At 52.3% G+C, this 27,240-nt stretch overlaps 1 protein-coding gene across 2 annotated transcripts; it reads left to right on the top strand.

The window, feature by feature from the left end:
* The first annotated feature begins 1,915 nt into the window (after positions 1 to 1,915).
* Positions 1,916 to 27,065, top strand: LETM1 (leucine zipper and EF-hand containing transmembrane protein 1). 2 transcript variants are annotated; one of them, XM_049789722.1, is made up of 14 exons: positions 1,916 to 2,203; positions 3,562 to 3,622; positions 14,294 to 14,750; positions 16,418 to 16,561; positions 17,934 to 18,071; positions 18,846 to 19,049; positions 21,088 to 21,207; positions 21,781 to 21,912; positions 22,091 to 22,234; positions 22,392 to 22,526; positions 23,102 to 23,236; positions 25,903 to 26,093; positions 26,395 to 26,533; positions 26,800 to 27,065. In XM_049789722.1, the coding sequence occupies exons 1-14, from the start codon at positions 2,125 to 2,127 to the stop codon at positions 26,947 to 26,949; spliced, it is 2,229 nt and encodes a 742-aa protein (XP_049645679.1). In that variant the 5' UTR covers positions 1,916 to 2,124; the 3' UTR covers positions 26,950 to 27,065. The 2 variants fall into 2 exon arrangements, with proteins under 2 accessions (XP_049645679.1, XP_049645680.1); XM_049789723.1 differs by lacking the exon at positions 1,916 to 2,203 and adding an exon at positions 5,364 to 5,571.
* Positions 27,066 to 27,240: the final 175 nt, after the last annotated feature.

Genomic DNA, 27,240 nt, shown 5'->3' with positions numbered 1-27,240 from the left:
CCTGGCGGGCTTGGGGGACCATATGGGATGCCGGGAATCAAACCGGGGTCCCTCCTGGGTTGGCTGCGTGCAAGACAAATGCCCTAGCGCTGTGCTATTGCTCCGGCCCAGAAATGAAAATTGTTTAAAAAAAGGGGTAAAGACGTGGGTGGGATACACGCAGGTGCGGGTGCAGCCAGGGGTGCTCTGGGGTGGATCAGTGCTTGGTCGTTTGTAGTGGTCGTCACCCTCAAGTGGTTATGCAAGTGTGGGGTTTTCAGAAGATTGGAAACCCACAGATATGTTCTAGTGACTGAAAACAAGTATTTTTTTGGGGGGATGGCATACCCAGCTTTGCTCAAGGATTATTCCTGGCAGTGCTGGGGGTCCAAATGGGAATCCCGGGGATGAAACCCACGTCAGCCACGTTTAAGGCTCTGACTCCTGAAAGTAAAAGCTCTTTGACCAGTGCAGGAGATCAAAGTCACACCTGAATGTGTGTTCTCAGGCTACCGCGCTTGGCAGAGCCTTAGGGATCAACCTGGCCTCCTCAGAGACCCCGGTGTGCACCCTCCTTGCACTGGCCGGGCCTGGAACAGCGGTCCTCCGGACAGGTCTCAGTGGGGCTCACATCTGCACAGCACACAAGCCCACGTCTTGCTCAGCCCAGTTCAACTGGAAAGGATCTGAGGCAGCCTCAGGGCCAGCTAGAGTCTCAGCCTGCTAGGGGCCCATTCCGTGGCCAGTGCCGGCTGTGGGACAGAGCCTGGCAGCTGAGGACCAGCGTGCTCACGGCGCTGACCAAGGCACAGTCAGGCTTCAGGCACGACCACCGTGGGTCAGGTTAGGTCCAGGTGCGGGCGGCAGGCAAGCGTTCTGTCCGCGGTGCCTCCTAGGGGTGCTTCGGAGGAAGAAGGCCCCGCGGGCGTCCTGGTGCTCAGCTTCATGCTGCCCAGAGACGGGCTTGTCACGGGGGGCGCCGCCTTCTCCGCCCTGAGACTACGGACCTCCCGGTCCGGGGCGACGGAGGGAGCCTGGGGCAGTCAGCCCGTGCTGCGAGCAATGAACCCTCGAGCGCAGAGCCTGCCGGGCACAGGCGTGCGGCCGTGCGCGGCGTCTGAGCAGGGCGCAAGCGGGCGAGCGTGCGCGGGCCCGGGGCTGCGGAGCCTCAGCGAGGAGCGGCGCCCGCTGAGCCGGCCCGTTGCGGCAAGACGGAGGCGAGGAGGGAGGCAGCCCGTCAGCCTCCGCACTGGGCGGGAGGAAGGGGCTCTGGAAGCGCCGGCGGAGCTCTCGGGCCGGGCCGAGAAGAGACGCTACACCCCGCGACGCTCGTCCACCCAACCACGCGGGCCGGCCCACACATGGCCGCGTGAGGGAGGCGAGGCGAGGCGAGGCGAGGCGAGGCGGGAGGCGTCCTAGCTCAGGGACACGCGGCGCGCTCCGCGGGTGGACTCCGCGCCAGCACAGCCGCTCGCGGACTGCGAAGGCCCGGAGGCCGCGGGGCGGGGCGGGGCGGGGACGGGCTGGGGGCGGGGTCAGCGCGGGCGGGGGTGTGGCCAGCGGGGCGCGGGGCAAGCCGGGAGCGCGGGGCGGGTGCCGGGTGCCGGGCTGGGGGCGGAGTCGGTGCGGGGGCGTGGCCAGCGAGCGCGGGGCGGGTGCCGGGTGCCGGGCTGGGGGCGGAGTCGGCGCGGAATGGGGCGCGGCCAGAGGCCGCGGGGCAGGCCGGGAGCGCGGGGCGGCTGCCGGATGCCGGGCTGGGGGCGGAGTCGGGGCGGGGGCGGGGCCAACGGGCGCGGGGCGGGTGCCGGATGCCTGGCTGAGGGCGGAGTCGGCGCGGGCCGAAGCGGGGGCGTGGCCGGCGGACGCGGGGCATGCCGGGAACTCGGGGCGGGCCGGGAGCGCGAGCCGGCCCCTCACCTGGCGGGCGGCGGGCGCCGAGGGGCCCAATGGGAGACGCGGCCGGCCGCCCCGCCCCGTGTCGCCGGACGTGGGTGCCGGGACATGGCCGCCGCCGCCGCCGGGCTCGGGTCCTTGAGCTGAACGTCCGCCTGCCGCCGCCGCCGCCGCCCGTTTCCGTCCGCGGTCCGAGCCGGCCGGGCCGGCGCGCAGACAGAGCAGCAGGCGGCGGGCGCAGCGGGCGGCCGCATGGCGTCCATCTTGCTGAGGAGCTGCCGCGCCCGCGGGCCCCCCCGCTTCCCGCCGCCCCGCAGCGCCGCGCCTCGGGGTAAGCCTGGCGGCGGGCGCTGGGGAGTGGGCGCGGGCGCGGGCGCGGGCGCGGCTGCGGCTCCGCGGGGCCCGGGAGCGCTCGGCCGGCGTGGACGGCGGGCCGCCGAGGAGGCGCCGGGCGCGGTGACTCACGCCGTGACCTTAGACGCCCGCTGCTTTCGGGGAGCGGCCGGCCCGCCCGCACGCACCCCTTGCTCGCAGGCCGCGGGCCGCTGGAGCCCCGGCGTGAGCTGCTGGGCCCCGCGCCCCAGCCCTTCCTTCCCGCACGCTCCACCAGGAGCTGTCACCCCTTGGGCCCCCAGATCCCACCCAGGCCCCGGGGTGGCACGCTGAGACGCCGCCTCTGCCCGGCCGCGCCTGGCACTGGAGGGGAGAGCCTTGGCTGTCAGGTGGCTTCTCCCCACTGGGCGTGGGCTGATGGCCTGGGGGATGGACACTAGCTGCCGCGCACACTAGCTGTCGTGGGTGGTCGCCTCAGATACTGACCGAGATGTGTGTCTCAGGCTAGTCCACCCAGCAGACTGACCTGTGGAGTTGCCGAAAGTGACAGCTGCCGGCTGTGGAGAGAGAGTGCAAGCCAGTAGGGTGCTTGGCTTGTGCTCTACTGACCAGAGTCCAGTCCCTGGCAATCCATAAGTCCCTCCAAGTCCCCACAAGAGTGATCCCTGAGTGCAGCAGGATGTGCCCCCGCCCCCCTCAAAAAAAAAAAAAAAACAAAAAGAAAAGGAAGAAAATGGGACGGTATCAGCCTCATTCCCAGAAAGTCCTCAGGGAAGTAGGATATTGGGAGGGAAACAGTGTCTGTTCTGGCCCTACCCACCACCTCCCTTCGCACACTGGCTTCCCAGTGAGTTCTCAGATCATCAGCACAGAAGGTCAGATGTGCCATCCCAACTTAAATAGTGGCCCCAGAGAGCCCGGGGTGGGGGGACCCCTCTGATCTGGTCCTGCTCCTGTAAATTAACTCTCAATTGGGAACTAAACAAGTGTCACACATACATGAAAGCCCCAGAAATGTGTCCCACACTGATCTGTGCTTTTCAACCAAGCAATGGCTACTCTAGTGGTTTCCCTTGTCATTCCTTGGCTCCTGCCCCTTGCATAAACCTTGATCCTGGTGTGCTTTCTTGGCACTATCTGCCTTGGTTACTGCACCTTGGCCTCTGCCTGCCAGAGGCTGCCGGGCAAGTAGAGAGTACTCTGTATACACCAGCCCCTGGTTCTCCTCATGGGGCATTTTATGGCCAGGGTCTGGGCACAGACTTCCAGAAGCACTTCCCAACCAAGGCGATTCTTTCAGGCTGTTGGTGCTCATGGCAAAAAGAGCTGGGACTGACCTGGTTCTCTCTGTTCTAGGTGCTCTGGGGGATTGTGCATGTCTCAGCTGTACCAGCACCGTGGGCTTGATAAGCCGCATGTAAGTCAAGAAACTCACTTTCTACCTGTTCAGCAGTGGATGCTATAACTCACAAGTGATGCATGACTTGGTTTGGAGGTGGAGTAGAGCATACTCTACTAATACTTTTTAATTTTGAAATATATAACCACATATCTTAGTGAAACTTTGTGGAAAATAAAGTGAACACTTGTAATCCCAAGAGCTGTTTCAGTATTAAGTATTGCTGCATTTTCTTCTGATCCCTTTTTCTTTTTTTCTTTTCTTTTTTCTTTTTTTTGTTTTTTTTTGTTTGTTTGTTTGTTTTGTTTTTTGGGCCACACCCGGCGGTGCTCAGGGATTACTCCTGGCTGTCTGCTCAGAAATAGCTCCTGGCAGGCACGGGGGACCATATGGGACACCAGGATTTGAACCAACCACCTTAGATCCTGGATCGGCTGCTTGCAAGGCAAACACCGCTGTGCTATCTCTCCGGGCCCCTGATCTCTTTTTCTTAGAAATCTGTTTTTCACATTGGACAGTGGGAACCAAAAGGCTATTTTCTTTAAAAGAAAAAATTTTGAGGGGGGGGGTTGGGTCACACCCGGTAGTGCTCAGGGCTCTATGCTCAGAAATTGCTCCTGGCAGGCTCGGGGGATCATGGGATGCCGGGAATCGAACCACCTCCCTTCTGCACACAAGGCAAACGTCCTACCTCCATGTTATCTCTCTGGCCCCGAAAAGGCTATTTTCTAAATGGCTAACTTGCTAGATCTCACCTTGCCTCTTCTACTCAACATTCCCAATGGCTTTCATTCCATTGACTGCCTTCCCTTCCCTCCCCATTTCCTTTTTGCCAGAGCATCATGGTAAATGGCTGTTCCTGATTCTAGGAATAAATATAGAGCATGTAGACTTTGGCATATCCTGTTCAGTGGTAGGAGGTCTGGTACTGCTGCAAGGCTGGAAGGCTTTCTAGAGGAGGTATTATTTGCAGTTCCCTGATCTTTGGTACCCTTGAACTTGAATTTCTCTCTGAACTGTTGCACTCACCTTCTACCATCTTTCTGGGCAGAATTTCCCCTGGGTTCAGTCCCTTGAACTTTTAGTGCAGTATCCAGACCTCCCTCTCAGCACCAGGTCTGAGCCAACCTGTCTAGGACAAAAGACAAAGAAATATGTTCCCTCTGTCTCTCTGACAGCCTGATTATTCCAGTACAAGATTCTTAGCCCAGTGCTAAGCATCTGTCTGCCTAGCCCAATACTAGCACTTCCTTTTTTGGGGGTTAGGGCTACAGGTTTAGGCTATGCCCAGCTATATACAGAACTTCCTCCTGGTTCTGTGCTCAGGGATCACTCCTGTCAGGGTTTGGGGGACCATATAAAGTGCCTGGAATAGAATCCAGGTCAGCTATGTGCAAAGCAAGCAAGTACCCTGCCTGCTGTACTGTCTCTATAGCCTATCATCAGCATTTCCTTTGGAGCTGTAGGTCTATCAGAACTTATTTTTTTGTTTTTGTCTTGGGGCCACATTTGGCTATGATTAAGTCTTCTTGTTCTGCTTTTAGGGGTCACAAGGCTCAGGGAACCATATGGAATGTTGGGGATCAAAGTAGGGTCAGCCACATGAAGAGCAAGATTCCTATCCACTGGCCTACCTTGCTGGCCCCAGTCTGTCATATTTTTTTCATTCATCTGAGCTACTTCATTTGTCATCTTATCTTGGCTGGAAAACATTCTTTTTTGGTTTGATTTGCTTTGGTTTTTGGGCCACAACCCACAGTGTTCTGGGGCTGTGCTCCTCAGCTGTGCTCCAGGATTACTCCTAGCAGTGCCAGAGGACTGCAGTACCAGTGCAGTGACAGGGATCCAGCCCGGAATTCCTGCATGCCACGCTTGCACTCTGCCTGTTGAATTTCTCCAGTCCAAGCAAACGCCCTTTTCTGGAACTTCTTCCTGGGACAGCTGTAATTCCCTGATAATGACACTATGTAAGTCACATGTAAATACTTATAATAGTGCTTAGCCAGTTTTGTTTGTTTGTTTTTGGGTTACATGGTAGTTCTTAGGGGTTAATCTTAGCTTTGCACTCAGGAGTCACTCCTAACAAGCCTCGGAAACTAGGATTCCAGTGCAAGCCAACCTCCCTACCCACTGTACTCTGGCCTTGCTTAGCCAGTTTTAAATTATTTGTCTTAATTTTTGGGGGGGCGGGTTATGAGCCACACCCAGCAATGTTCAGGGGTTATTTCTGGCTGTGCACTCAGGGATCATTCCTAGTAGTGCTGGGGGGAACCATCTGGATGCCGGGATTGAACCCTGGTCAGCTTCATGCAATGCAAATGCCCTACCTTCAGTGCTATCTCTTCAGCCCTTTAAAAAATAATATGAAGGGCACTTCCAGTGGTTCTGGGAGTTTAAGGGTAATTCCCAACTGTGCTCAGGCTGGTGCTGTGTGGGTAACACCAGGGCCAAACAACCTCTCTTGCAATCCCTTCCTGTGTCTGGCCTGCTACAGGAGTACACAAACAGCTCTGGGCTTGGATTTGATTGAGTTTCTGTTTTCAGTCATTGATTGCTATGAGGAATTTCTGTTTCTCTTTTTTTTTTTTTTTTTTTTTTGGTTTTTGGGCCACACCCGGCAGTGCTCAGGGGTTACTCCTGGCTGTCTGCTCAGAAATAGCTCCTGGCAGGCACGGGGGACCCTATGGGACACTGGGATTCGAACCAACCACCTTAGGTCCTGGATCGGCTGCTTGCAAGGCAAACGCTGCCGCTGTGCTATCTCTCCGGGCCCAGAGGAATTTCTGTTTTTTTAAGATGCAAAAGCATTTGGGACTCATGTAGTCTGGGCAAAACTCACCTTTCTGGATTTCATTCTGAAGGGAATCCTTTATCCATGGCCCAGCAAGCCATGCTGGGCCATGTTAATGGGCAAAATGCAGTTCTGCAGGATCAGTTTCTGCACATTCAAGAGAAGCCCCGCATCTGCCTCTGGCGTGAACTCTTGGCTTCAGGACTCACTGCTAAGACAATCTGGAGTCTCACAACAGCCCCAAGTGGGACATAGCACTATGGAGCCACAGCTGGCCTGCTGGCAGGACAAAGCCCCTCTGTTCACTCCTCTACTTCTGGAAGTTGTCCAACCAAGTTGTCATTTTGGCCACATGCACTTCTTCCTGGACATTTCTAGATGAACTTTTGTTTGTTTGTTTGTTTGTTTAGGTTTTTGGACCACACCCTGCAATGCTCAGGGGTTTCCCCTGGCTCTGCGCTCAGAAATCGCTCCTAGCAGACTCGGGACCATATGGGTTGCCGGAATCGAAATACTACGTGCAAGGCAAATGCCCAGCCACTATGCTGTCGCTCTGGCCCCTCTAGATAAACTTTTGAGTTCTGTTCTAAACTGATCCTTTCAGCATTGTAACAGGGATTTCATGAAATCTTTGGGGGGAATCTCTTGAAAATAGGTGTAGTCTTTGCAAATGTGCTTTCTTGCTTGAAACCTCTTCTCTGAGCAAAAGGCCCACCTTCCCCATGGCATTGATCACTGGTATTGTCTTGAGACATTCAGATGTGGTGCTTGGTAGTGGAAACGGTCTTCTCTCACTTCCTGCTATAAGTGCTCACTCTTTGTGGCAAGTTAATTGTCTGTGTAAACCTTGCTGTCAGCCTAACAGTTTAGTGCTTCACCACTGGGGGTCACCATTCACGTGAGATGGAAGTCAAGATGATGCAGGCTGTTGGTGGAGGGAAGTGAATACTGGCAAAGGGTTGGTATTGAAACATGATATGCCTAAATCCAGTCATAAATAATTTTGCAATTTTACAGTAACTAAATAAAGAAATAAAGATGATTGTTGTAGGTATATGCTCCAGCCCACTGAGCTATTATTTTGAGTACTTCTTTATCTTTGCCTTAAAGTATCTGGCTTATTTTGTTTTGTTTTTGCTTTTTGGGCCACACCTTGCAGTGCTCAGAATTTACTCCTGGCTGTGCACTCAGGAATCACTCTGGGCAGTGATCAGGGGACTATGTAGGATTCCGGGATCAAACCCAGCTCAGCTGTGTGCAAGGCAAGTGCCCTCTGGCCATGAGCATTTACCTTATATGAGTGAGGTCCTGAGTTTGAGCCCTGGTCCAACACAACAAAATAAATTTATGAAAGTTTGTAGTTTTTTATAAAATTTTTTAGTGTTTTGGGGGGACACCTGTGCTCAGAGTAACTTTTGGCTCTTAAGCATTACTCCTGGCAGTTCTTGGGGAACCATATAGGATGTCAGGGATCAACCTTAAAAGTATTTATCATTTTGGGGCTGGAGAGATAGCATGGAGGTAGGGTGTTTGCCTTGCATGCAGAAGGACGGTGGTTCAAATCCTGGCATCCCATATGGTCCCGGAGCGCTGCCGGGTATGACCCTCCCCCCAAAAAATAAGTATTCATAATTCTGGGGCCGGAGTGATAGCACAGTAGTAGGGCATTTGCCTTACAGCTGCTGACCTGGGACAGGTCCAGGTTCGATTCCCAGGATCCCATATGATCTCCTGAGCCTGCCAGGAGCAATTTTTTGTTGTTGTTGTTCTTGTTGTTTTGTTTTTTGGTCACACCCGGCAACACTCAGGGGTTACTCCTGGCTCTGTGCTCAGAAATCACTCCTGGCAGGCTCAGGGGACCATATGGGACACCAGGATTCCTACCACCATCCTTCTGCATGCAAGGCAAACGCCTTACCTCTTTGCTATTTCTCCGGCCCCAGCAGGAGCAATTTCTGAGCAAAGCACCAGGAGTAACCTCTCAGCATCATTGGGTGTGGCCCAAAAACCAAAAAAATAAAAAAAGTATTTGTAGTTCTAAAAAGAAAAAAAGTTATCTGTAATTCTAATTAACTAGTACCTTTTAATTAATTGATTTATTTATTGGGAAATAAAGTAGGTTATATTTGGAGGTTCTGAGGAGGATGAGGGGAGGATTAGAGAGAGAGTAACACTCTTGAGTAGGCTTCTCCAGAAGCAGAGAGAGCCCCATCTAAGAGTCCACATCTCAAGAAGGGAGATGAGTTGGGCCGGAGTGATAGTACAACAGAAGGGCATTTGCATTCCTTGCGGCTGACTGTGATGCAATCCCCAGGATCCCACATGGCCCTCCAAGCCTGCCAGAAGCACTTTCTGAGCGTAGAGCCAGGAGTAACCCCTGAATGACGCTGGATGAGGCGCTGCCCCCCCAAAAAAAAAAAGGAGGGCCAGAGAGATAGCACAGCGATAGGGCATATGCTTTGCACACTGCCAACCGAGGAGACAGAATCCTATCGGGTCTTAAACTCATGGCAAATGGCCCTCCGTACATTTTGTGGCTCTGCCCTAGAGGAATCTTTTTCTGTTTTGTTTTGTTTTAGTTGTTTGGGTCATACCCCACAGTGTTCAAGGCTTACTACTGACTTTGCACTCAGGATCACCCCGACTTTGCCTCCTGCGGCCCCCAGGTAAATTGAGTTTGAGACCCCTGTGACCTATATAGCCCCTCAAGCCTGCTAGGGGCAATTTCTTTTTTGTTTGTTTTGTTTTGGGAGTTTTTTGAGGTCACACCCAGCAGCGCTCAGGGGTTACTCCTGGCTCCACGCTCAGAAATCGCTCCTGGCAGGCTCGGGGGACCATATGGGATGTCAGGATTAGAAGCACTTTCCTTCTGCATGCAAGGCAAGCGCCCTGCCTCCATGCTATCTCTCTTGCCGCTAGGGGCGATTTCTGAGTGAAGAGTCAGGAGTAACCCCTGAGCTCTGCTGAGTGTGACCAAAAAACAAAAAGAAAAAAGGAGATGCGGGTGACCTGTGGGTGCAGACACCATGTGAATGCTGGCAACACAATAGGTACAACTCTTGTTCTAAGATGGCTTTTTTAGGGTTTCCCCAACCTACTCTAGATAAAGAGTCCTGTTGCTATAAAGTGGTTGTAAAGAGGAAGGTGAGGGAGTTTATGACCTTCTTTGGTATTCCTTTCCTGGCCTTTGTTCCTGTTATTAGGAACGTCTAAAGGGAGCTCCTGGGTAGTTAGTGTAAGGTCTTATCAGGCAAGCATCTTTTTGGTATTTAAGATTCATGACCCTAAAAGACCTAGGAGATTGCTTCAGAGGACTGGAGCACATGCTTTGTGTCCAGTAGGCCCAGGTTCAGTTGTCAACATCACTTTTAGTGACCCTGAAGCACAAAACCAGGAGTAGCCCTCAGCACTGCTAGTGTAGCCCCCCAAACAAAAACAAATGTGGAAGCTGTACTTGATTGTTAAAAATGTTTTCTAAGTCTTGGTCTGGGGATATGGCTCATGGTAGACCACTTACCTTGTATGCATGAGTTTTTGAGTTCGATCCCTGGTACCATACCACTAAAGGAACTTTAGGAAGTTTGCAGTTTTAATTCTTTTTTCAATTTTTTAGTTTTTGGGGGCCACACCTATTGGTGCTCAGGGTAACTCCTGACTCTGCACTCAAGTATTAATCCTGGCAGTTCTCAGGGGACCAAATGGGATGCCAGAGATCAAATTCAGGTATGCGGTATGCAAGGCAAGTGCCCTAACTGGAACTTAGGCTCCAGTTGTAATTTTTATGAGTAATGAAAGCTGTAAAATTGTTTGCTGAGCTCACACACATCAGAGTAGGCTTAATCAATTTGGTAGTTTTAATTGGATAGCAGTAGAAATCCCGCCATGTGGCTCAGCAGCAGCAGACAGAGCCATATGCCCTTTGGGCATTGGTTTTGCCGTCATTGGTCTCTGTGGGGTTGAGGGGGCAGGTTCCTGCAGGTTCAGCCTCCTGTGCCAGGGATAAAGGCAGAGGGTTAAGTGCCTTCCATAGAGTCGAGAGACCCAAGATTTCCATTCCCTGTATCACCCAAAGGTGCTATGGGTAAAGAGCTGGCTCTTTTTTCTGGGACTGCACTTGCCTAAGCCTACATAGTTAAGGGTGTGCGAGCAACCCGGCTCATGATGTGCAAGTACTGTGGAGACCAGTGCCACCCCCGTTTTGAAGCTACAGCCAGGATATGTACCAGCAAGAATGTCACCCTCCCTAGTCCAGCTTATGGGGTATCCAGGCTACTCTGAGACCCAACCAAGTTAGAGAGGGGCACAGGCAGAGTGCCAAGTCATCAGGGAAGTGAACTCTGTTGGTGATAACAGGCCCTGGTGCTGTTCTCACCTGTGGTGAGCTGGAGGTGCCAGGCCTTAAAACTCCCATGGGCCTCTGTCCCCACCTGAGATTTATGTGGCCTGTAGGCTACCCTGTGGAGTTCCTGGACACCAGCACTTTTTTTTTGGTGGGGGGATCACCCTGGCAGCGCTCAGGGGTTACTCCTGGCTCTATGCTCAGAAATTGCTCCTGGCAGGCTCGGGGGACCATATGGGATGCCGGGATTCGAACCACTGACCTTCTGCATGCAAAGCAAATGTTTTACCTCCATGCTGTTTCTCCGGTCCCACACCAGCACTTTTACTTTTTTTTTTTTTTTTTTTGGGCCACACCAGGCAGTGCTCAGGGGTTACTCCTGGCTATCTGCTCAGAAATAGCACCTGGCAGGCACGGGGGACCATATGGGACGCCGGGATTAGAACCAACCACCTTAGGTCCTGGGTCGACTGCTTGCAAGGCAAACACCGCTGTGCTATCTTTCCGGCCCCCACACCAGCACTTTTAGACTTAGCCCTGTTGATGCTAATGCCTGTTCCTGGATCACTTTGTCTCTACTGGAGTCTTTTCTTTGAAGAACTGAGGGTAGCACAGTCCAGACTAATGTTGTGGCTCACAGTCCCTGGAGAAGACAATATGTAATACAAGTTACAGGATGCTCGTGTTCAGATCATCAGCCTGGTAGTTAAGGTCAGTGCTGGTCTGGCTTGAATACACAGACTGTTGGATAGCCAGGTTGGGGCAGCTTCTCCCATCTCCTGGGAGGCAGGAGGAGAACAGGAGTTTGATTCTGGCTGAGGAGTCTTCTGCCGTTAAGGGAGGCAATAAGATAAGGCATCCCAGCTCTTTCGGCTGCTCTGAGCAGATGCCTCAGGGTAGCAGATGCTACCCTGTGCACTCACATTCACACAGGATATCTGAAAGCACAGAGAGATTGAGTTATTTAACTCAAGTCACACAGTAGTCCGTCAGCTGGACTCAGAACCCAGCCATCTTCCCTGAGTTCAGTCCTTTGCTGGAACACGGAATATACTGAATTGGCTGGCTGGCTGGGCATGCTTCCAAGTAAATTGGGGCCTGGGCTGCAGGTTGGTCTCCAGCAGCAGGGAAATAAGTGGGGAACCTTCAGGCATACTAGAAGACACTGTTCTCAAGTTGAGTTGAAGGTTTGATTGGGTGGGCGGGGTTTGGGGAAATTAGGCAATACCTGATGGTGCTCAGAACCCCATGAGGTTCTGGGTATTAAACCTTCGTTGGTCATGTGCAAGGGGGGGGGGGGGAACCATATGGGACACCGGGATTCGAACCGATGACCTCCTGCATGAAAGGCAAACGCCTTACCTCCATGCTATCTCTCCGGCCCCTGCCCTGTCTCTTAAGCTCAGGTGGTTTGGTTTCCGTTTTCTGGAGGGACTGCCTCAGGTGGTGCTCAGGTGCTACTTCCAGTTTCTGTTTTGGAAGTTAGTCCCATCAGTGTTGGTGATTGAGTTTGCATGCACTTCAGTCCTTTGAGCCCTCTTTCCACCACACCCTTAAATTCTGGGCTGTACTAGTGCCATGCTGGGCACTAGGAGCTGTGGAGGCATGTGTGCCCCTGAAACAAGACTACAATGACTTCTTGTGACTGACTGTTATAGAGTTTAAGGCCACAGCTACCTGGGGCCCAGAACGAGACTTGCCTGCCAGACCTCCTGTGTGCAGAGTTCTTACTCCTGGGATTGATAAACCTTCTGGGAGGCCTTGCAAGGCCTTGACCTTGGACCTTGACCTCTATTATCTCTTTGGACCACAGTCACTTTTCTTTTGTTTGTTTGTTTTTGTTTTATGGGCCACATCCAGTGATGCTCAGGGGTTACTCTTGGCTATGTGCTCAGAAATAACTCCTGGCTTGGGAGACCCTATTGGACACCGAGAGATCGAACCGCGGTCTGTCCTAGGCTAGCGTGGGCAAAGCAGACGCCTTACCCCTTGCACCACTGCGCCCGCCCCCACATAGTCACTTTTCTGTATCTCTGATCACCTTCATTTTGTTTTGATTTAAATTTAAATGATTAACAATCCATATGGCCAGGAAGTGCCCACCAATTGCCATACCCTCGTCTTCAGCTAGAAAAGTGGGATCGTTGCCCATCTACATCCCGACCCTGGACTTTATCAATTGTTCCTATACTTTTTGTTTTAAGTCTAACTGCCCAGTGAAGTAGTAGAAACTGACAACAACAACAAAAAAGAAACTCTAATTTTTTTGTTTGTTTTTGTTTTTGGGCTATACCCTGCAGTGCTCAAGGGTTACTCTTGGCTTTGTGCTCAAATTGCTCCTGGCAGGCTCAGTGTACCATATGGGAATCCCCAGACCCTAAAGCTTATAAAGACCACATGCTGTGATCAGTGTCCCCCAGACATCTGGCTGTTGTGTCCAATAGGTCTGAGGTCCTACTATAGCAGTTGCTTCTTCAAATGACTGCCTGCTTCCCTTTGAAACAGCCCTGTCCAGTCCAACTAAATAAGCTTTTGGAGAAGTCCACCTCAGAAACCAAAACTGCTTTCCAATGTAACAGCTAACTGCCAAGATTGTTCTCTTGCTGAGAAATCCCTTGGTATCCACTTGCAAGGAAGAACAGGCTTTGGGCCTTTTCCTAGGGATGCCCTAACTTCTGGTTAGCTGGTGTTGGGGGCCTTAGATTTTGCAGCCTCATTGATTTTTCAGGACTTGTTTAAGAACCATAAGTCTGGGGCCGGGCGGTGGCGCTGAAGGTAAGGTGCCTGCCTTACCTGCGCTAGCCTTGGAGACGGACCGCGGTTCGATCCCCCGGCGTCCCATATGGTCCCCCAAGCCAGGAGCGACTTCTGAGCGCATAGCCAGGAGTAACCCCTGAGCGTTACCGGGTGTGGCCCAAAAACCAAAAAAAAAAAAAAAAAAAAAAAAAAAAAAGAACCATAAGTCTTAAACAAGGGCTTACTACTGTCTCTACACTCGGGTGGATCCCTCCTGATTGGGCTTGTGGGGCCATATGGTGAATTTGCACTTACTATACTGTCTCTGGCCCCAGGTCTTTAAAGTAAGTTATCTGTTAGGGGACAGAACCTTCAACTCTGTAAATTCCCTCCTTTGTACCCCACCTGCTCCCTTCAAATTCTAAAGCAAGAACTGGCTCCCCAGATTATTGGCACTGGCCTTTGAGACCCACTCAGAGGTAGGCATTGTCTGCCCAGGAGTTTGCCTTTGGTCTCATGGGTTGGGGTCTTCCCTGTCCTAGCCAGCTGCTGGCCCTCTTGCGCCCTCTTGTGGCCAGATGACATCACACTGTTCCGAACTGACGGCAGCAAGGCTCACCTACCTATCTTCCTGCTCTCCCGAGTGTCAGGTTTCCCCCGGGTTATTGCTCAGGCATTCAGGAGCCCTGGGAATGTTAACTGTGCAGGGTTGTTGGCTCTCTGCTGTAACATAGCATGTTCCCTATCACTCCTCTGGACATGGTGCTGGCAGGTCATGGGAAGCCCTGGGTCCTCACCACCCATTTCTCTTTTTCTTCTCAAGGAACATCCCATCTAGCTGTTGTGCCCGCTTCCACCCGGGGTACCTTTCTTTCAGAGGTGACACCCTCTTTGGCTCCTGGACTTCAAGGCCTGATCACCCATGGGCAGTAGTGGCCAGGTCACCTTGGACTCCCGCTTTTGCAGACTGTATGATCACAGGGCCACAGCTTCTTCCTGTGCGCTGCTGGCACTCATCCTCTTCTCGGGGTGATGACTCAGTGGTGGAGAAGTCCCTCAAGTCCCTGAAAGACAAAAACAAGAAGCTAGAGGAGGGGGGCCCTGTGTACAGCCCTCCAGCAGAGGTGACTGTGAAGAAGTCGCTGGGGCAGAAGATTCTGGACGAGTTGAAGCACTACTACCATGGCTTCCGCTTGCTCTGGATCGATACCAAGATTGCTGCGCGCATGCTGTGGCGCATCCTCAATGGCCACACCCTGAGTCGACGTGAGCGTAGACAGGTAAGGGAGCTTTCTCTTGAGGTTGCACAGGCACCCCACCTTCTGCGCCTTCATTTCCTGTTGTTTCTTTCCCTTTCGGTGTTAGGGATGGCCAGGCATGTCTTCTGCATAGAGATGTGTCCTAGCCCCTCCTTCATTATCTCTTGAGGCACCTCAGTCAATTTATGACTTCATGGTTGAGCCAGCTCCAATCATGGCTTTCCAGATCTGTTTCTAGGGCTGCACACCTTTGACAGGGCTCTGTGCTCCTGACCGTGGTCTCATCTCTATAATCAATTCTAGAGCCTGGAACGATAGCCCCTTGTACCTGTGGCTCCTTTCAGTTCTCAGTGTCCTCCTGGCTTCCTAGGAGCCCAGCTCAACCTGATGCATTGCTGCCTTTTCTCTTTCCTTTCTTGCTGAGTTCTCAGGGCCCAAGGGTAACTTCAAGCTCTTCAAGTTCTACAACAGTATCTCCCCAAATGAAAAGACACAGTTGACTCTTGGATCTTCTATCTTGTATAAAGACTCAGCAAACTAATGGTTTGAGTATTACTCTTGGTTGCTGTGTTTTCTAGACTCACATCTGGGTACTCAGGAAATGCTTCTTCATCTAGTTCCTGTCCCCTCCATTATTTTTGTAAACTGCATCAACTTTATTTAAAGAATAGAGTTGATGGCTGGAGAGGTAGCATGGAGGTTGGAAGTTTGCCTTGCATGCTGAAGGATGGTGGTTCGAATCCCAGTATCCCATATGGTCCCCCGAGCCTGCCAGGAGTGATTTCTAAGCGTAGAGCCCAGGAGTAAACCCCTGAACACTGTTGGGTGTGACCCAAAAACTGAATTAAAAAAAAAAGCATAGAGTTGAGATTCTGTAGTATGATTTTTCTGTGTCTATGTAGGTGGCATATAGTATTTTCTCCTTTTAATTTTATTAAATGTTTGAAGTGGCCAGGTTAGATTTAAATGTGGGCCCCAAATCTGTGTTTTTCTGAGAAACACTGAATGCTGAGACCAAAACAGACTGACAGTGAAAGAAGGGGGCCACCAGTCCTATCCCAGAGAGCTGGACCACACGGTACTAGACTGCTAGTGCCACTTGCTCTGAAGAAGGAGTGAATCGTCACACGGACATAGCATTTCTAGATGTTGGTATCCCTCACCCTAGAATGTTGGGTTGTGGGTGAGAAGAACTGGGGTCCAGTGTCTAAGAACAAAGCACATGTGAGCTGGACGGAGCAGGAACTTCTCTCAGGGGTGATGTTGGTGATGGCGCATCTTCTCTGGTCTTGTGGAAAATTGGTAGAAAGGTTAGTGCACAAGGGAGTGGGTGAGAAGAGACAAGAGGTGAATGAGGCTCCTTCCAAAATACTCGGCAAGAAGAAAGGAGCCCCGATTGTGCTTATTCTGGGCTGAGAGTTGCAGACAGAAAAACACCCAGAAGGATGGCTGTGGGGACAGTGCAGAAGCTTCCCTAAAGCACCTGGTCAGTGGGAACTGTGTCCTTCCTAGAGCCTGGATAGAACCTGCAGAGTGGGATGGCACATGCGTGCAGCCTTTCCAGCCCATACCATTCCCACCATCGTGTCAGGAGCCTGGGGGGAAGAAGTGTCTCATGGTCAGTGACCTGGGCAGACCCTTTAGGATCCATCCCTATGCACCCCTGTCCTGTTCTCGCCTCTCCTCAGTTCCTCCGGATCTGCGCTGACCTCTTCAGACTGGTTCCCTTCTTGGTCTTCGTGGTGGTGCCCTTCATGGAGTTCCTTCTGCCCGTGGCCGTGAAACTCTTCCCCAACATGTTGCCATCCACATTTGAGACTCAGTCCATTAAGGTGAGGATGTGGGGCAGTGAGCCTCCTAGGAACTTGCAGGTGCTTCTCACTTTTATGTCTTCACCTCCTGGAGCTGGACTGGGCTGGGATCCTTTAACAAATGCTGGGATTGGGGTCATTTTTCTTGAATTCATTGAATTAAAATACAGCTTCTTCTGAGCCAACTAAGAGAGACCCCTGAGTGCAGTCAGGAATAAGCCCTGAGTACTGCCAGGTATGGTCCCAAAACAAAATAATACTAATAAAACATGGTCTTTTGAAGGGGGAGCAGTGGAGCGGTGGCGCTGAGTGGTAAAGTGTCTGCCTTGCTGGCGCTAGCCTAGGACTGACCGAGCGAGGTTCAATCCCTTGGCGTCCCATATGGTCCCCCAAGCCAGGAGCGATTTCTTTTTTTTTTTTTTTTTTTTTTTGGTTTTTGGGTCACACCCAGCAGCACTCAGGGGTTACTCCTGGCTTCATGCTCAGAAATCGCTCCTGGCAGGCTCGGGGGACCATATGGGACGCCGGGATTCGAACCGATGACCTTCTGCATGAAAGGCAAACGCCTTACCTCCATGCTATCTCTCTGGCCCCACGATTTCTTTTTTTGTTTTTGTTTTTATTTTGTTTTTGGGTCACACCCGGCTGTGCTCAGGGATTACTCCTGACTTTACGCTCAGAAATCGCTCCTGGCAGGCTTGGGGAACCATATGGGATATCGGGATTCGAACCACAGTCCTTCCGCATGCAAGGCAAAAGCCCTACCTCCATGCTATCTCTCTGGCTCCAGGAGCAATTTTTGAGTACATAGCCTGGAGTAACCTCTGAGTGTCAATGGGTATGGCCAAAACAAGCAAACAAATACAAACAAAAACATGGTCTCTCGGATCAGAGAATAGTACAGGATAAGGCATTTCAATCCTGGCACAGCTTGGTCCAGTGAGTATCATTGGGGATAATGCCTAAGGCATAGAGCTGTGACGACCCCCCCAGCCGCCCTCCCCCCTCAAATAGGGAAAAATACGGCTTTTCCAGATTCGGGTGACCGTCTGGAATGGTTGAGATTCATTTGTGGGTTGTCGAGATTAGGGTCTGCTGACTGAAGTACCTGCCAGTGCTTTGGTCACCAAGTTCATTTGGAGACCCTGTGCTGGGTTGAGTGAAGTTGTCTGTTGGCTGTGTGCATCCCAGCGATAGTTCTAGCCCTTTCTGCCACACAAACTGCTACTCACTAACCTATATGGGAAAAGGTGGCAGCCCTGTTCTGGATGTTACAATACACATAAACCTGCAAATTTCACCATGCACACACACACACACACCCCAGAGCCACTGGGTCTCCTCCACAGAGGGACATCTGTCTGGGGTCTCACAAGTTGTATCTCTCTTTCAGGAAGAGCGGTTGAAGAAAGAGCTGCGGGTCAAGCTGGAACTGGCCAAGTTTCTTCAGGACACCATTGAGGAGATGGCCTTGAAGAACAAGGCTGCCAAGGGCAATGCCACCAAAGACTTCTCCATGTTTTTCCAGAAGGTGCTATGACCCGCTGTTCTGAGGCTGTCTTAGCTGAATGCGAGCCTCCTTTTTGTCTCTGACCCCTTTGTGGTGTGGAGGTGCTGGTGGGGGGAGAGGCACGAACTTCATACTTGAACCTAGTGATCCGCAGGCACTTGGTGATGTCACCCCATAGCAGCCCTGGGAGTTCAGCACGTGGTGGAACTTTTGACACCAGGACACAGTGTGGGATGGGGTGGGGAGACCACTGGTCCTCGTGCCAGACCATCTAACTGAGGTTCTCTCTGGCTTTGGAGAGACACACTGGAGGGAATGATAGGGCACTGGCAGCCATACCAACTCCTGCAGGGAACCGAGTCTGGCAGCAAGATTTGTGAGACTGGGACTCCCAGGAGCTCACGGTGCTGCTCTGCCATGGACTATGTGCTGGAGAGGTGGTTACAGCCCTGTAAGCAGGTCTTGTGACCTGAGAAAGGGACTCAAAGGTTACTGAGCTGGAATGTGACCCTGGTGCTAGCTGCTGGGGGCAGTGGCTAGGATTCTACTTTGCATCCAGCTCACCTGCAGTGCTGTCTGCCTTGGACAATACCACACCTATAGCATGGGCAAGGCCCAGCCATGCCCCACAAAAGAGCCCTCTTCTCCCATGCAGGCTGCTCTGGTGTGGGCTGTTTGGGGCAACTCCTGGATGAGGGTAGATCTGGGGGAGGCATTGGGTCCGTCTCCTAGTGGGAGGTGTTGGGCTGCTGAGGGGGCCGTACCTGCTACAGAGAACCCTTGTGACTCCCACAGATCCGAGAGACTGGTGAGAGGCCTAGCAATGAGGAGATTCTGCGCTTTTCCAAACTGTTCGAGGATGAGCTGACCCTAGACAACCTGACACGGCCACAGCTGGTGGCGCTATGCAAGCTGCTGGAGTTGCAGTCCATTGGCACCAACAACTTCCTCCGCTTCCAGCTCACCATGCGGCTGCGCTCCATCAAGGCTGACGACAAGGTACATGACTGCTGTGTGTAAACAAATGGACTGAGCATAGCTGGGCTCAGAGCTCCTCGCTTTCTTGGGCCTCACACTCAGGGCAGGGGACTCTGGGGATGCTCACCTGCCTGAGGGGATAAAAGGCTACCATTTGCTACCCTAAACAGCACCGCAGTAATAATATATTGGGGGCCACACCAGTGGTGCTCAGGGCTAACTCCTGCCTCTGCACTCAGAAATCACTTCTGGTAGGATCTAGGAACCGATTTGGGGTGCTGGGGATTGACCTGAGATCAGCAGTATATGTGGAAAACTCCCTAGCAGCTGTACTATCTCTCCAGCCCCTGCAGTAATCTTTTTTGTTTGTCTGTTTGGTTTTGGGTTTGGGGCCACATTTGGCAGTGCTCAGGGGTCACTCCTGGCTCTGCACTCAGAAATCACTCCTGGGGCCGGAGAGATAGCATGGAATTAAGCCTGCCAGGAGCTATTTCTGAGCATAGAGCCAGGAGTAATCCCTGAGCACTGCTGGGTGTGATTCTCCCCCCCCCCCCAAAAAAAAAGAAATCACTCCTGACAGGCTGGGAAGACCATATGAGATGCTGAGGATCAAGCCCAGGTTGGCTGCATGCAAGGCAAACGCTCTACCTGCTGTGCTGTTGCTCAGCTGAGCTGTTGTAAGCCCCCTGCAGCAATATCTTTATTGGGGACCACACTCAGCACAGCTCAGGGCTGCCTCGTGTCTCAGTGCCAAGGATCACATGGGGTTGTTTGTGTGCAAGGCAATTGCCATTTCTCTGTGCTGTCTCTCAGCACCTTTTTGTGCCTTCTGAAGTGATACTTCCTCTTGCTCTGCTTTCCTCTCCCTTTCTGTCTGTTGTTGCTGGGGTGCCGGGGTCCATGTACTTGTGCTGCTTTAGGAGCCTACTCCTGTTAGCAGTGCTTGCATATGGGGGTCATGCCTGGTGTATGCCTTGGCAGGGAGGTAACTCTTGGGGCTTCTTGTCAGGAGTTCATTCATGGGTCTTGCCCTACTCAGTCTCTGTCTTGAACTCAGTTTGAGTCTGACTATCCCAGCACCACCTCATTGTCTAGAGGCCCTTTTCTCCTTTGATCTATTTTTTGGTATTTCAGGTGTAGGGGACACACTTGGCAGTGCACAGGGCTCACTGCTTACTCTTTATACCAGGATTACTCCTGGAGATGCTTGTGGGGCCAGTCACATGCAAGACTTCCCTTTTATCTATCGCTTCAGCCTTGCCCCCTTGGTTTTCATAGGCCAGGTAGGTTTTCTTTGGACACTGGAAAGTGACAGGGGTTCTAAGCAGTATCACTCTTCCAGGCCGGGCCAGCCAAGTGCTTTGCTGCATTCCCATGACTGTCCTGAATCTACCCTTTCTAGCTGGAGAGCACTCAGTGCTGCTTGGATTCAGCACTAAGGCTTGCTCAACTTCCCTCCCCAGCCACAAGGTCCCACTCTGCTCCAAGGAGGCTCCGTGGATCCATATTTGTTTGTTTGTTTGTTTTTTGGGCCATACCCAAGTGACAAAAAGAAAAGAAATGGGACTCTTGCTTTCTAGTGGGGAGGGTTAGGACAGTGGTGCCACTGATGGCTTCTCTTCCTGTCCTCTTCTCCCCACTGCCCTTGTCTGGCTCTGTGCTCCCACGACTTTCTGGCCGAGGTCATCATCAGTGGGGGCATGAGGGTTGGAGGATTACCCTCAGATCAACCAGGCTTTCCCCTGAGCCCCTGCATCAGTGTGGAGAGGCACCTGTCACTACTTCTTGACACAGCACAACTTCTGTGATAGAGCACATTGGACAGTGTGGGCTCTGTCACCCTCCCAGGTGCATGGAGCTAACTGAAATTTTTTTTTTTTTTTTGGTTTTTGGGCCACACCTGGTGACGCTCAGGAGTTACTCCTGGCTATGCGCTCAGAAATCACTCCTGGCTTGGGGGACCATATGGGATGCCAGGGATCAAATTGCCGTCCATTTGTAGGCTAGTGCACACAAAGCAGACGCCTTACCACTTACACTACCGCTCTGACCCTAACAGCTCATCGATGAGGAGGGGGTAGGCAGCCTGAATGTCAAGGAGCTGCAGGCAGCATGTCGGGCTCGGGGCATGCGGGCCCTTGGCGTCACAGAAGACCGGCTGAGGGACCAACTGAAGCAGGTGTGTCTCCATCCTGTGTGGCACCCCCCCATGTATTCCCAGGGAGGCACCATTTGGACTCGCCCTTCCTGTCTGCTTGGAGCATGGCAGGTGATGTGGTCTGTGCATCCTAAAGACTGCCATGCGCCATGGGGTGGCATGGATTGAGGCAGGAGGAATGGCCAATGCCCCAGACTCAGGTCTGAGCTGCTGCTCTTCGGGTTGTCCCTTCACCATCACATCTCACCTGCTGATCCAGCTGGGACATGGAGCCAGGGGTGGAGTAGGGAGACCAGAGGATGGAGGAATCTAGGGTGAGGTGTGTGGGGGCCGGGCGGTGGCGCTAAAGGTAAGGTGCCTGCCTTGCCTGCACTAGCCTTGGACGGACCCTGGTTCGATCCCCCGGTGTCCCATATGGTCCCCCACGCCAGGAGCAACTTCTGAGCACATAGCCAGGAGTAACCCCTGAGTGTTACCGGGTGTGGCCCAAAAACCAAAAAAAAAAAAAAAAAAAAAAATAGAGTGAGGTGTGTGAAAAAGCCCCTGAGTGTGGGCAGTACCCAAAGGAGTTTCTGAAATTTGGTTTTGCCCCAGTGGCTAGAGCTCCATCTGCACCAGGAGATTCCATCTTCGCTGCTCATCCTCTCCCGGGCTATGTACCTCCCAGACACTCTTTCCCCTGCCGACCAACTCAAGTCCACTCTGCAGACTCTTCCAGAGACTGTGGTATGTGCCGTGGGCCTGCGCATCTCCCTTTCTACAGGTCTGCTTTCTGGATGTCAGGGTAGGCTCAGTGGATCCCTGGGGGCTCCTTGTGGGAAGATGCTTAGAGACGGGGCCAGGGCTTTGTGGGTGCACTTGACCCATGTGTCCCAGGCTCACTCTAGATATCTTCCCTCTGAAGACGAAGGAAGCACAGATGAAAGTGGCTGAGGTAGAAGGCGAGCAAGTGGACAACAAGGCTAAGCTCGAGGCTACACTGAAGGAGGAGGCGGCCATCCAGCAGGAACACAGGGAGAAGGAGCTGGAGCGGCGTATTGAGGGGGCGGTGAGCAGGCCTGGTCTTCCCTGGGTGAGGGGCTCGTTGGGCTGGGCACTCCTAAGAAGGTGGGGTCCTCGGGTCAGAGGCACATTTGACCCTGTATGGTGCCTCAAGAGGCTGCTGTGTGCTGCACGGTGCTGAGCAAGGTGGCTTTGCCTTGCAGAAGGAAACAGAGCCTGAAGTGATAGCCGAAGTCACCTCTGGGAGGCCAGTGGCCGACATGCAGCCACAGGTGACCAGTGCGACCCTGCCATCTGAGGTCCTGAGGGACACAGCCCCCGTCCTGGAAGGCCTGAAGGTGAGGCCACTGCTCTGGGGGCCTGCTCTCTGTGTTCCATAAGGCTATGTAGCCACCCCACAAGGCCTCCCATTGTTGTCCTCCCACCCTGTGCTGTGGCTGGCTGGCTTCCTGCCTCGTGGCCATTTCCGCCCTCTGGCTCTGGTAAGTTGAGAAGCATGGTGGCAGTGCCAGTTCCTCATCTGAGGAACCAGAGGCCTGCTGAGCCAGGGCAGACTTTGATGTGTGCTGGGGTGACCTGGCAGGCAGCAATGTGGGCTCACTGGGGCTATCAGGAGCCTTGTCCACAGGGTTAGACGGAACACCCTGGCAAGCATTGGGGGTGAGCCAAGCCTGCAGGGAAAGAGGGTGAGAGAGCCAGATGCCAGGAGAGATCACTGGAGGTCTGACTCTTGCTCCAAATGGTTCTGGCCTTGCTTATGATGGGTCGTTCCTGATGCTCAGGATCTCTTCTGGGCCATGACAGTTCCAAGACAGGCAGCAGGGCCACTCAGGCCCACCTGAGACCTGGGCATGGGGAAGAAGTGGGCTTTGGGGGTCCCCCTTCATCTAGATGCCCGTCTATTTCTTCCCAGGAAGAGGAAATAACTAAGGAGGAAATTGACATACTCAGTGATGCTTGCTCAAAGCTGAAGGAGCAGAAGCAGCCTCTGACCAAGGAGAAGGAGGAGCTAGAGCTGCTGAAGGAGGACGTACAGGACTACAGCGAGGTGAGCCCCTGGCCGGCCTGTCCTGTCCCCATCCTGGATAGACTCTTCCTCAGCAAGATGGAACCCAACACCAGCCTTTATTTGGGGTTTCAAGCTCTACCTGGCAGTACTCAGGACCGTGTAATGATTGGGCTTCCTCCAGGCAAAGCCCACACTTGGGCATGACTGGCCATGACTGGCCCTAAGCCACATACCCTCTTCTTCTTTCCTTTTTCTTGGCCACACCTGGTGATGCTCAGGGATTACTTCTGGCTATGTGCATAGAAATTGCTCCTGGCTTGAGGGACCATATGGGACGTCGGGGGGATCAAACTGTGGTTCATCCTAGGCTAGCGTGCGCAGGGCAGATGCCTTACCACTTGCGCCACCACTCCAACCCCAAGAGAGAGATTCTGTAGGTTTAGGGTTTGGTGTCAGGATTGGGACCCAGGGTCTCCCCTGTTAGGTGTTGTGCTGCCCACCAGCTGCACCCCAGCTTTTCAAATTTATAATTAATAGAAAGTTTAGCAGGCTTTGCATGGGGAAGACCTAGAATCCCAGTACTGCATAGTCCCCAAGTACTGTCAGGAGGAGCCCCAAAACAAACAAAAATTAAATTAAAAATATTACCTCCTGGGCCCGGAGAGATAGCACAGTGGTGTTTGCCTTGCAAGCAGCCGATCCAGGACCAAAGGTGGTTGGTTCGAATCCCGGTGTCCCATAGGGTCCCCCGTGCCTGCCAGGAGCTATTTCTGAGCAGACAGCCAGGAGTAACCCCTGAGCACTGCCGGGTGTGGCCCAAAAACCAAAAACCAAAAAAAAAAAAAAAAATATTACCTCCTGAGGCCGGAGAGATAGCATAGAGGTAAGGTGTTTGCCTTTCGTGCAGAAGGATGGTGGTTCGAATTCCGGCGTCCCATATGGTCCCCTGTGCCTGCCAGGGGTGATTTCTGAGCATAGAGCCAGGAGTGACCCCTGAGCGCTGCCAGGTGTGAACCAAAAACCAAAAACCAAAACAAACAAACAAACAATATTACCTCCTCTTCTTCCTAATGTGCTTTCTCATCTCTGCTGGGGAAAGTGACTGATTTGGAGAGTGGGAAAGTATTTGGCCACTTTCTGAGATTTTTATGGCCTCCCTCTTAGTATGGGTTCTGGGGGAATGGGATGACTGTTTTTTTAACCACACCAGCAGTGTTCAGGGCTTATTCTTGACTGCAATCAGAAATCACACCTGGTGTGATTGGGGGATCATATGTGATGCTGGGGATAAAACCGGGTCAACTAACCCTTTCAGTTGTGCTATGGGAAAAATAGCTGGAATTTAAAAAGACTTAACTCTCCTCCATTTTCTGACTCATTTCACTCCCTTATTTTACAAATAGGGAGGAAGGATGGTTTTTAGAATAGATTATATTTCCTCTTTTTTTTTTTTTTTTTTTTTGGGTCACACCCAGCAGCGCTCAGGGGTTACTCCTGGCTCTAAGTTCAGAAGTCACTCCTGGCAAGCTCGGGGGACCATGTGGGATGCCAGGATTTGAACCACCGTCCTTCTGAATGCAAGACAAGTTCCCTACCTCCATGCTATCTCTCCAGCCCCAGATTATTTTTCCTTTGGCACAAAAGTAGTATTTGAGTTTACAAAAATAAAAACTGGCCAGAGATACAGTGCAGCGGGCTGGTCACTTTGCTTGCACACAGTTGACCTGGATCTGATCCTCAGCACCCCATATGGTTTCCCCAAACCCTGCCTGGAGTGAATTCTGAGAACTACCAGGTATGGCCTTAAAAAAACAATAAATAGGGGTCAGAGAGATAGCACAGCAGTAGGGCATTTGCTTTGCACACAGCCAATCTAGGATGGACGATGGTTCAAATCTCAGCATTCCATATGGTCCTCCAAGCCTGCCAGGAATGATTTCTGAGCACAGAACCAGGAGTAACGCCTGAGCACTACCGGGTGTGACCCAAAAACAAAACAAGAAATAATATGGGGGGGCCAGAGTGGTGGCGCAAGTAGTAGGGTGTTTGCCTTGCATGCACTAACCTAGGACTATGGTTCCATCTCCCAGGGTCCCATATGATCCCCCAAGGTAAGAGTGATTTCTGAGCGTATAGCCAAGAGAAACCTTTGAGCATCATTGGGTGTGGCCCAAAAACCAAAAAAAAAAAAAAAAAAAGGTGGGGAAACTGAAGCAATAGCAGAGATGTAGGGCATGTATGTGCTTTGTATGCAGCCAACCTGGATGAACTCAGGTTTGGTTCCTGGCATCCCATATGGTCCCCTGAGCCTGCCAGTAGTGATTTCGCTTTGTGTGTGTGTGTGTGTGTGTGTGTGTGTGTGTGTGTGTGTGTGTGTGTGTGTGTGTGTGTGTGTGTGTGTGTGTGTGTGTGTGTGTGGTTTTGGGTCACACGCGCCAGTGCTCGGGAAACTCCTGGCTCCGGGGGACCATATGGGAAGCCGGATTCGAACTGATTCTGCATGAAAGGCAAACGCCTTACCTCTCTGCTATCTCTCCGGCCCTGCCAGTAGTGATTTCTGAGCTCAGCCAGGAATAACCCCTGAGCGCTGCCAGGTGTAGGCCAAAAACCAAAAAAAGAAGAAAAGAAAGAAAGAAATAATAATTAAAACCAGTTTGCTAGGTAGAGCTGACATAAGTCCATGAAACGTTCATCATTTCACTCAGGACTTGCAAGAGATCAAGAAGGAGCTTTCAAAGACAGGAGAGGAGATGTACGTGGAAGAATCTAAAGCCAGCAAACGACTGACAAAGCGAGTGCAGCAGATGATTGGGCAGATGGACAACCTGCTCTTGCAACTCGAGTTAGATCAGAAGTCAGGCAAGCTGGACCCAGCCACAGACGGCACTTCAACTGGGTAAGTTCAGAAGAACTGCTGTGGCTTGGTCTGTGTGCACTTGCTCTCCTCCTCTGACTAAGTCCAGTTTCAGTCCAGCGCAGCGGGCCTTCTAGTCCCCATGTACTACACATGAGCATGTGTGCGCACTGGACCAGCTGCTCCCGTCCACAGCATTAGGGGCTGGTCTCTCTTTGAAGGCACGCACACACCACCAGATATTCCCATAGCAAGGAGCAAGGGGGCTGGAAGGAGACTCCCCATGGTGCCTCCATGATGCCAGGGTGCAGCCAGTGATGCCACATTCTCATTCTGCCCCCAGGGAGACCATCGTCAGCATCACTGAGCTCATCAGTGCCATGAAGCAAATAAAGGACATTCCAGAAAGCAAGCTCATCAGTTTGGCCGCAGCACTGGATGAAAATAAGGATGGAAAAATTGATATCAATGACCTGGTCAAGGTGGGTCCCTGGGTTCTTCCTTGAAAACTGTAGGCTGGAAAGTGCCACCCAGGTCCCTCTCATAGCAGTTTCCATTTGATAGGGCACAAGCCTGTAGGAAGCAGCCTGGCAGCTTCACCTGGATTTGGCTAACCACCAACTCCTGTGGCCCGCCCTTCTCCCTGTACCTTTTGCCAGGCCTAGCCAGGCAGAGTCGGACAGAGCAAGGGCTGGCTGGAGATGGGACAGTACTGGCCACCCCTTGAGCCCCCATTCTCCTTGCACAGGTGATCGAGCTGGTGGACAAAGAAGATGTGCACATCTCCACCAACCAGATGGCCGAGATCGTGGCCATGCTGGAGAAAGAAGAAAAGGTGGAAGAGAAGGAGAAAGCCAAGGAGAAGGCTGGGAAGGAGGCTGCGGAGGCCAAAAATTAGGTGCCATTGTGTTTGCCACACCCACCGCCTGGTCCTGCCATCATAGTGATTGCTTAGCAGTGATTCTGAGCGACAGAGCTAATATTTTGTCTGGAATAAATTGGAAGCTTCCATAATCAAGTTAATTTTTAATAATCATTCCATGAAGATTCAATATGGACCCCCTGGGCTCCCTGCAGAGAGTCACGGGCTGCAGGGGCCACATGGTGACCAAGCCTGCAGTCTTTTGGTGGCCAGGGCTTGGGAGCTAGCATTGGCCTTTGATTGTGGGCGCTAAGTGAATTATCTTCC

Source organism: Suncus etruscus, chromosome 16, assembly GCF_024139225.1.
Source record: "Suncus etruscus isolate mSunEtr1 chromosome 16, mSunEtr1.pri.cur, whole genome shotgun sequence".
Classification (NCBI taxonomy): domain Eukaryota; kingdom Metazoa; phylum Chordata; class Mammalia; order Eulipotyphla; family Soricidae; genus Suncus; species Suncus etruscus.
This window is presented reverse-complemented; position numbering and strand designations above follow the sequence as displayed.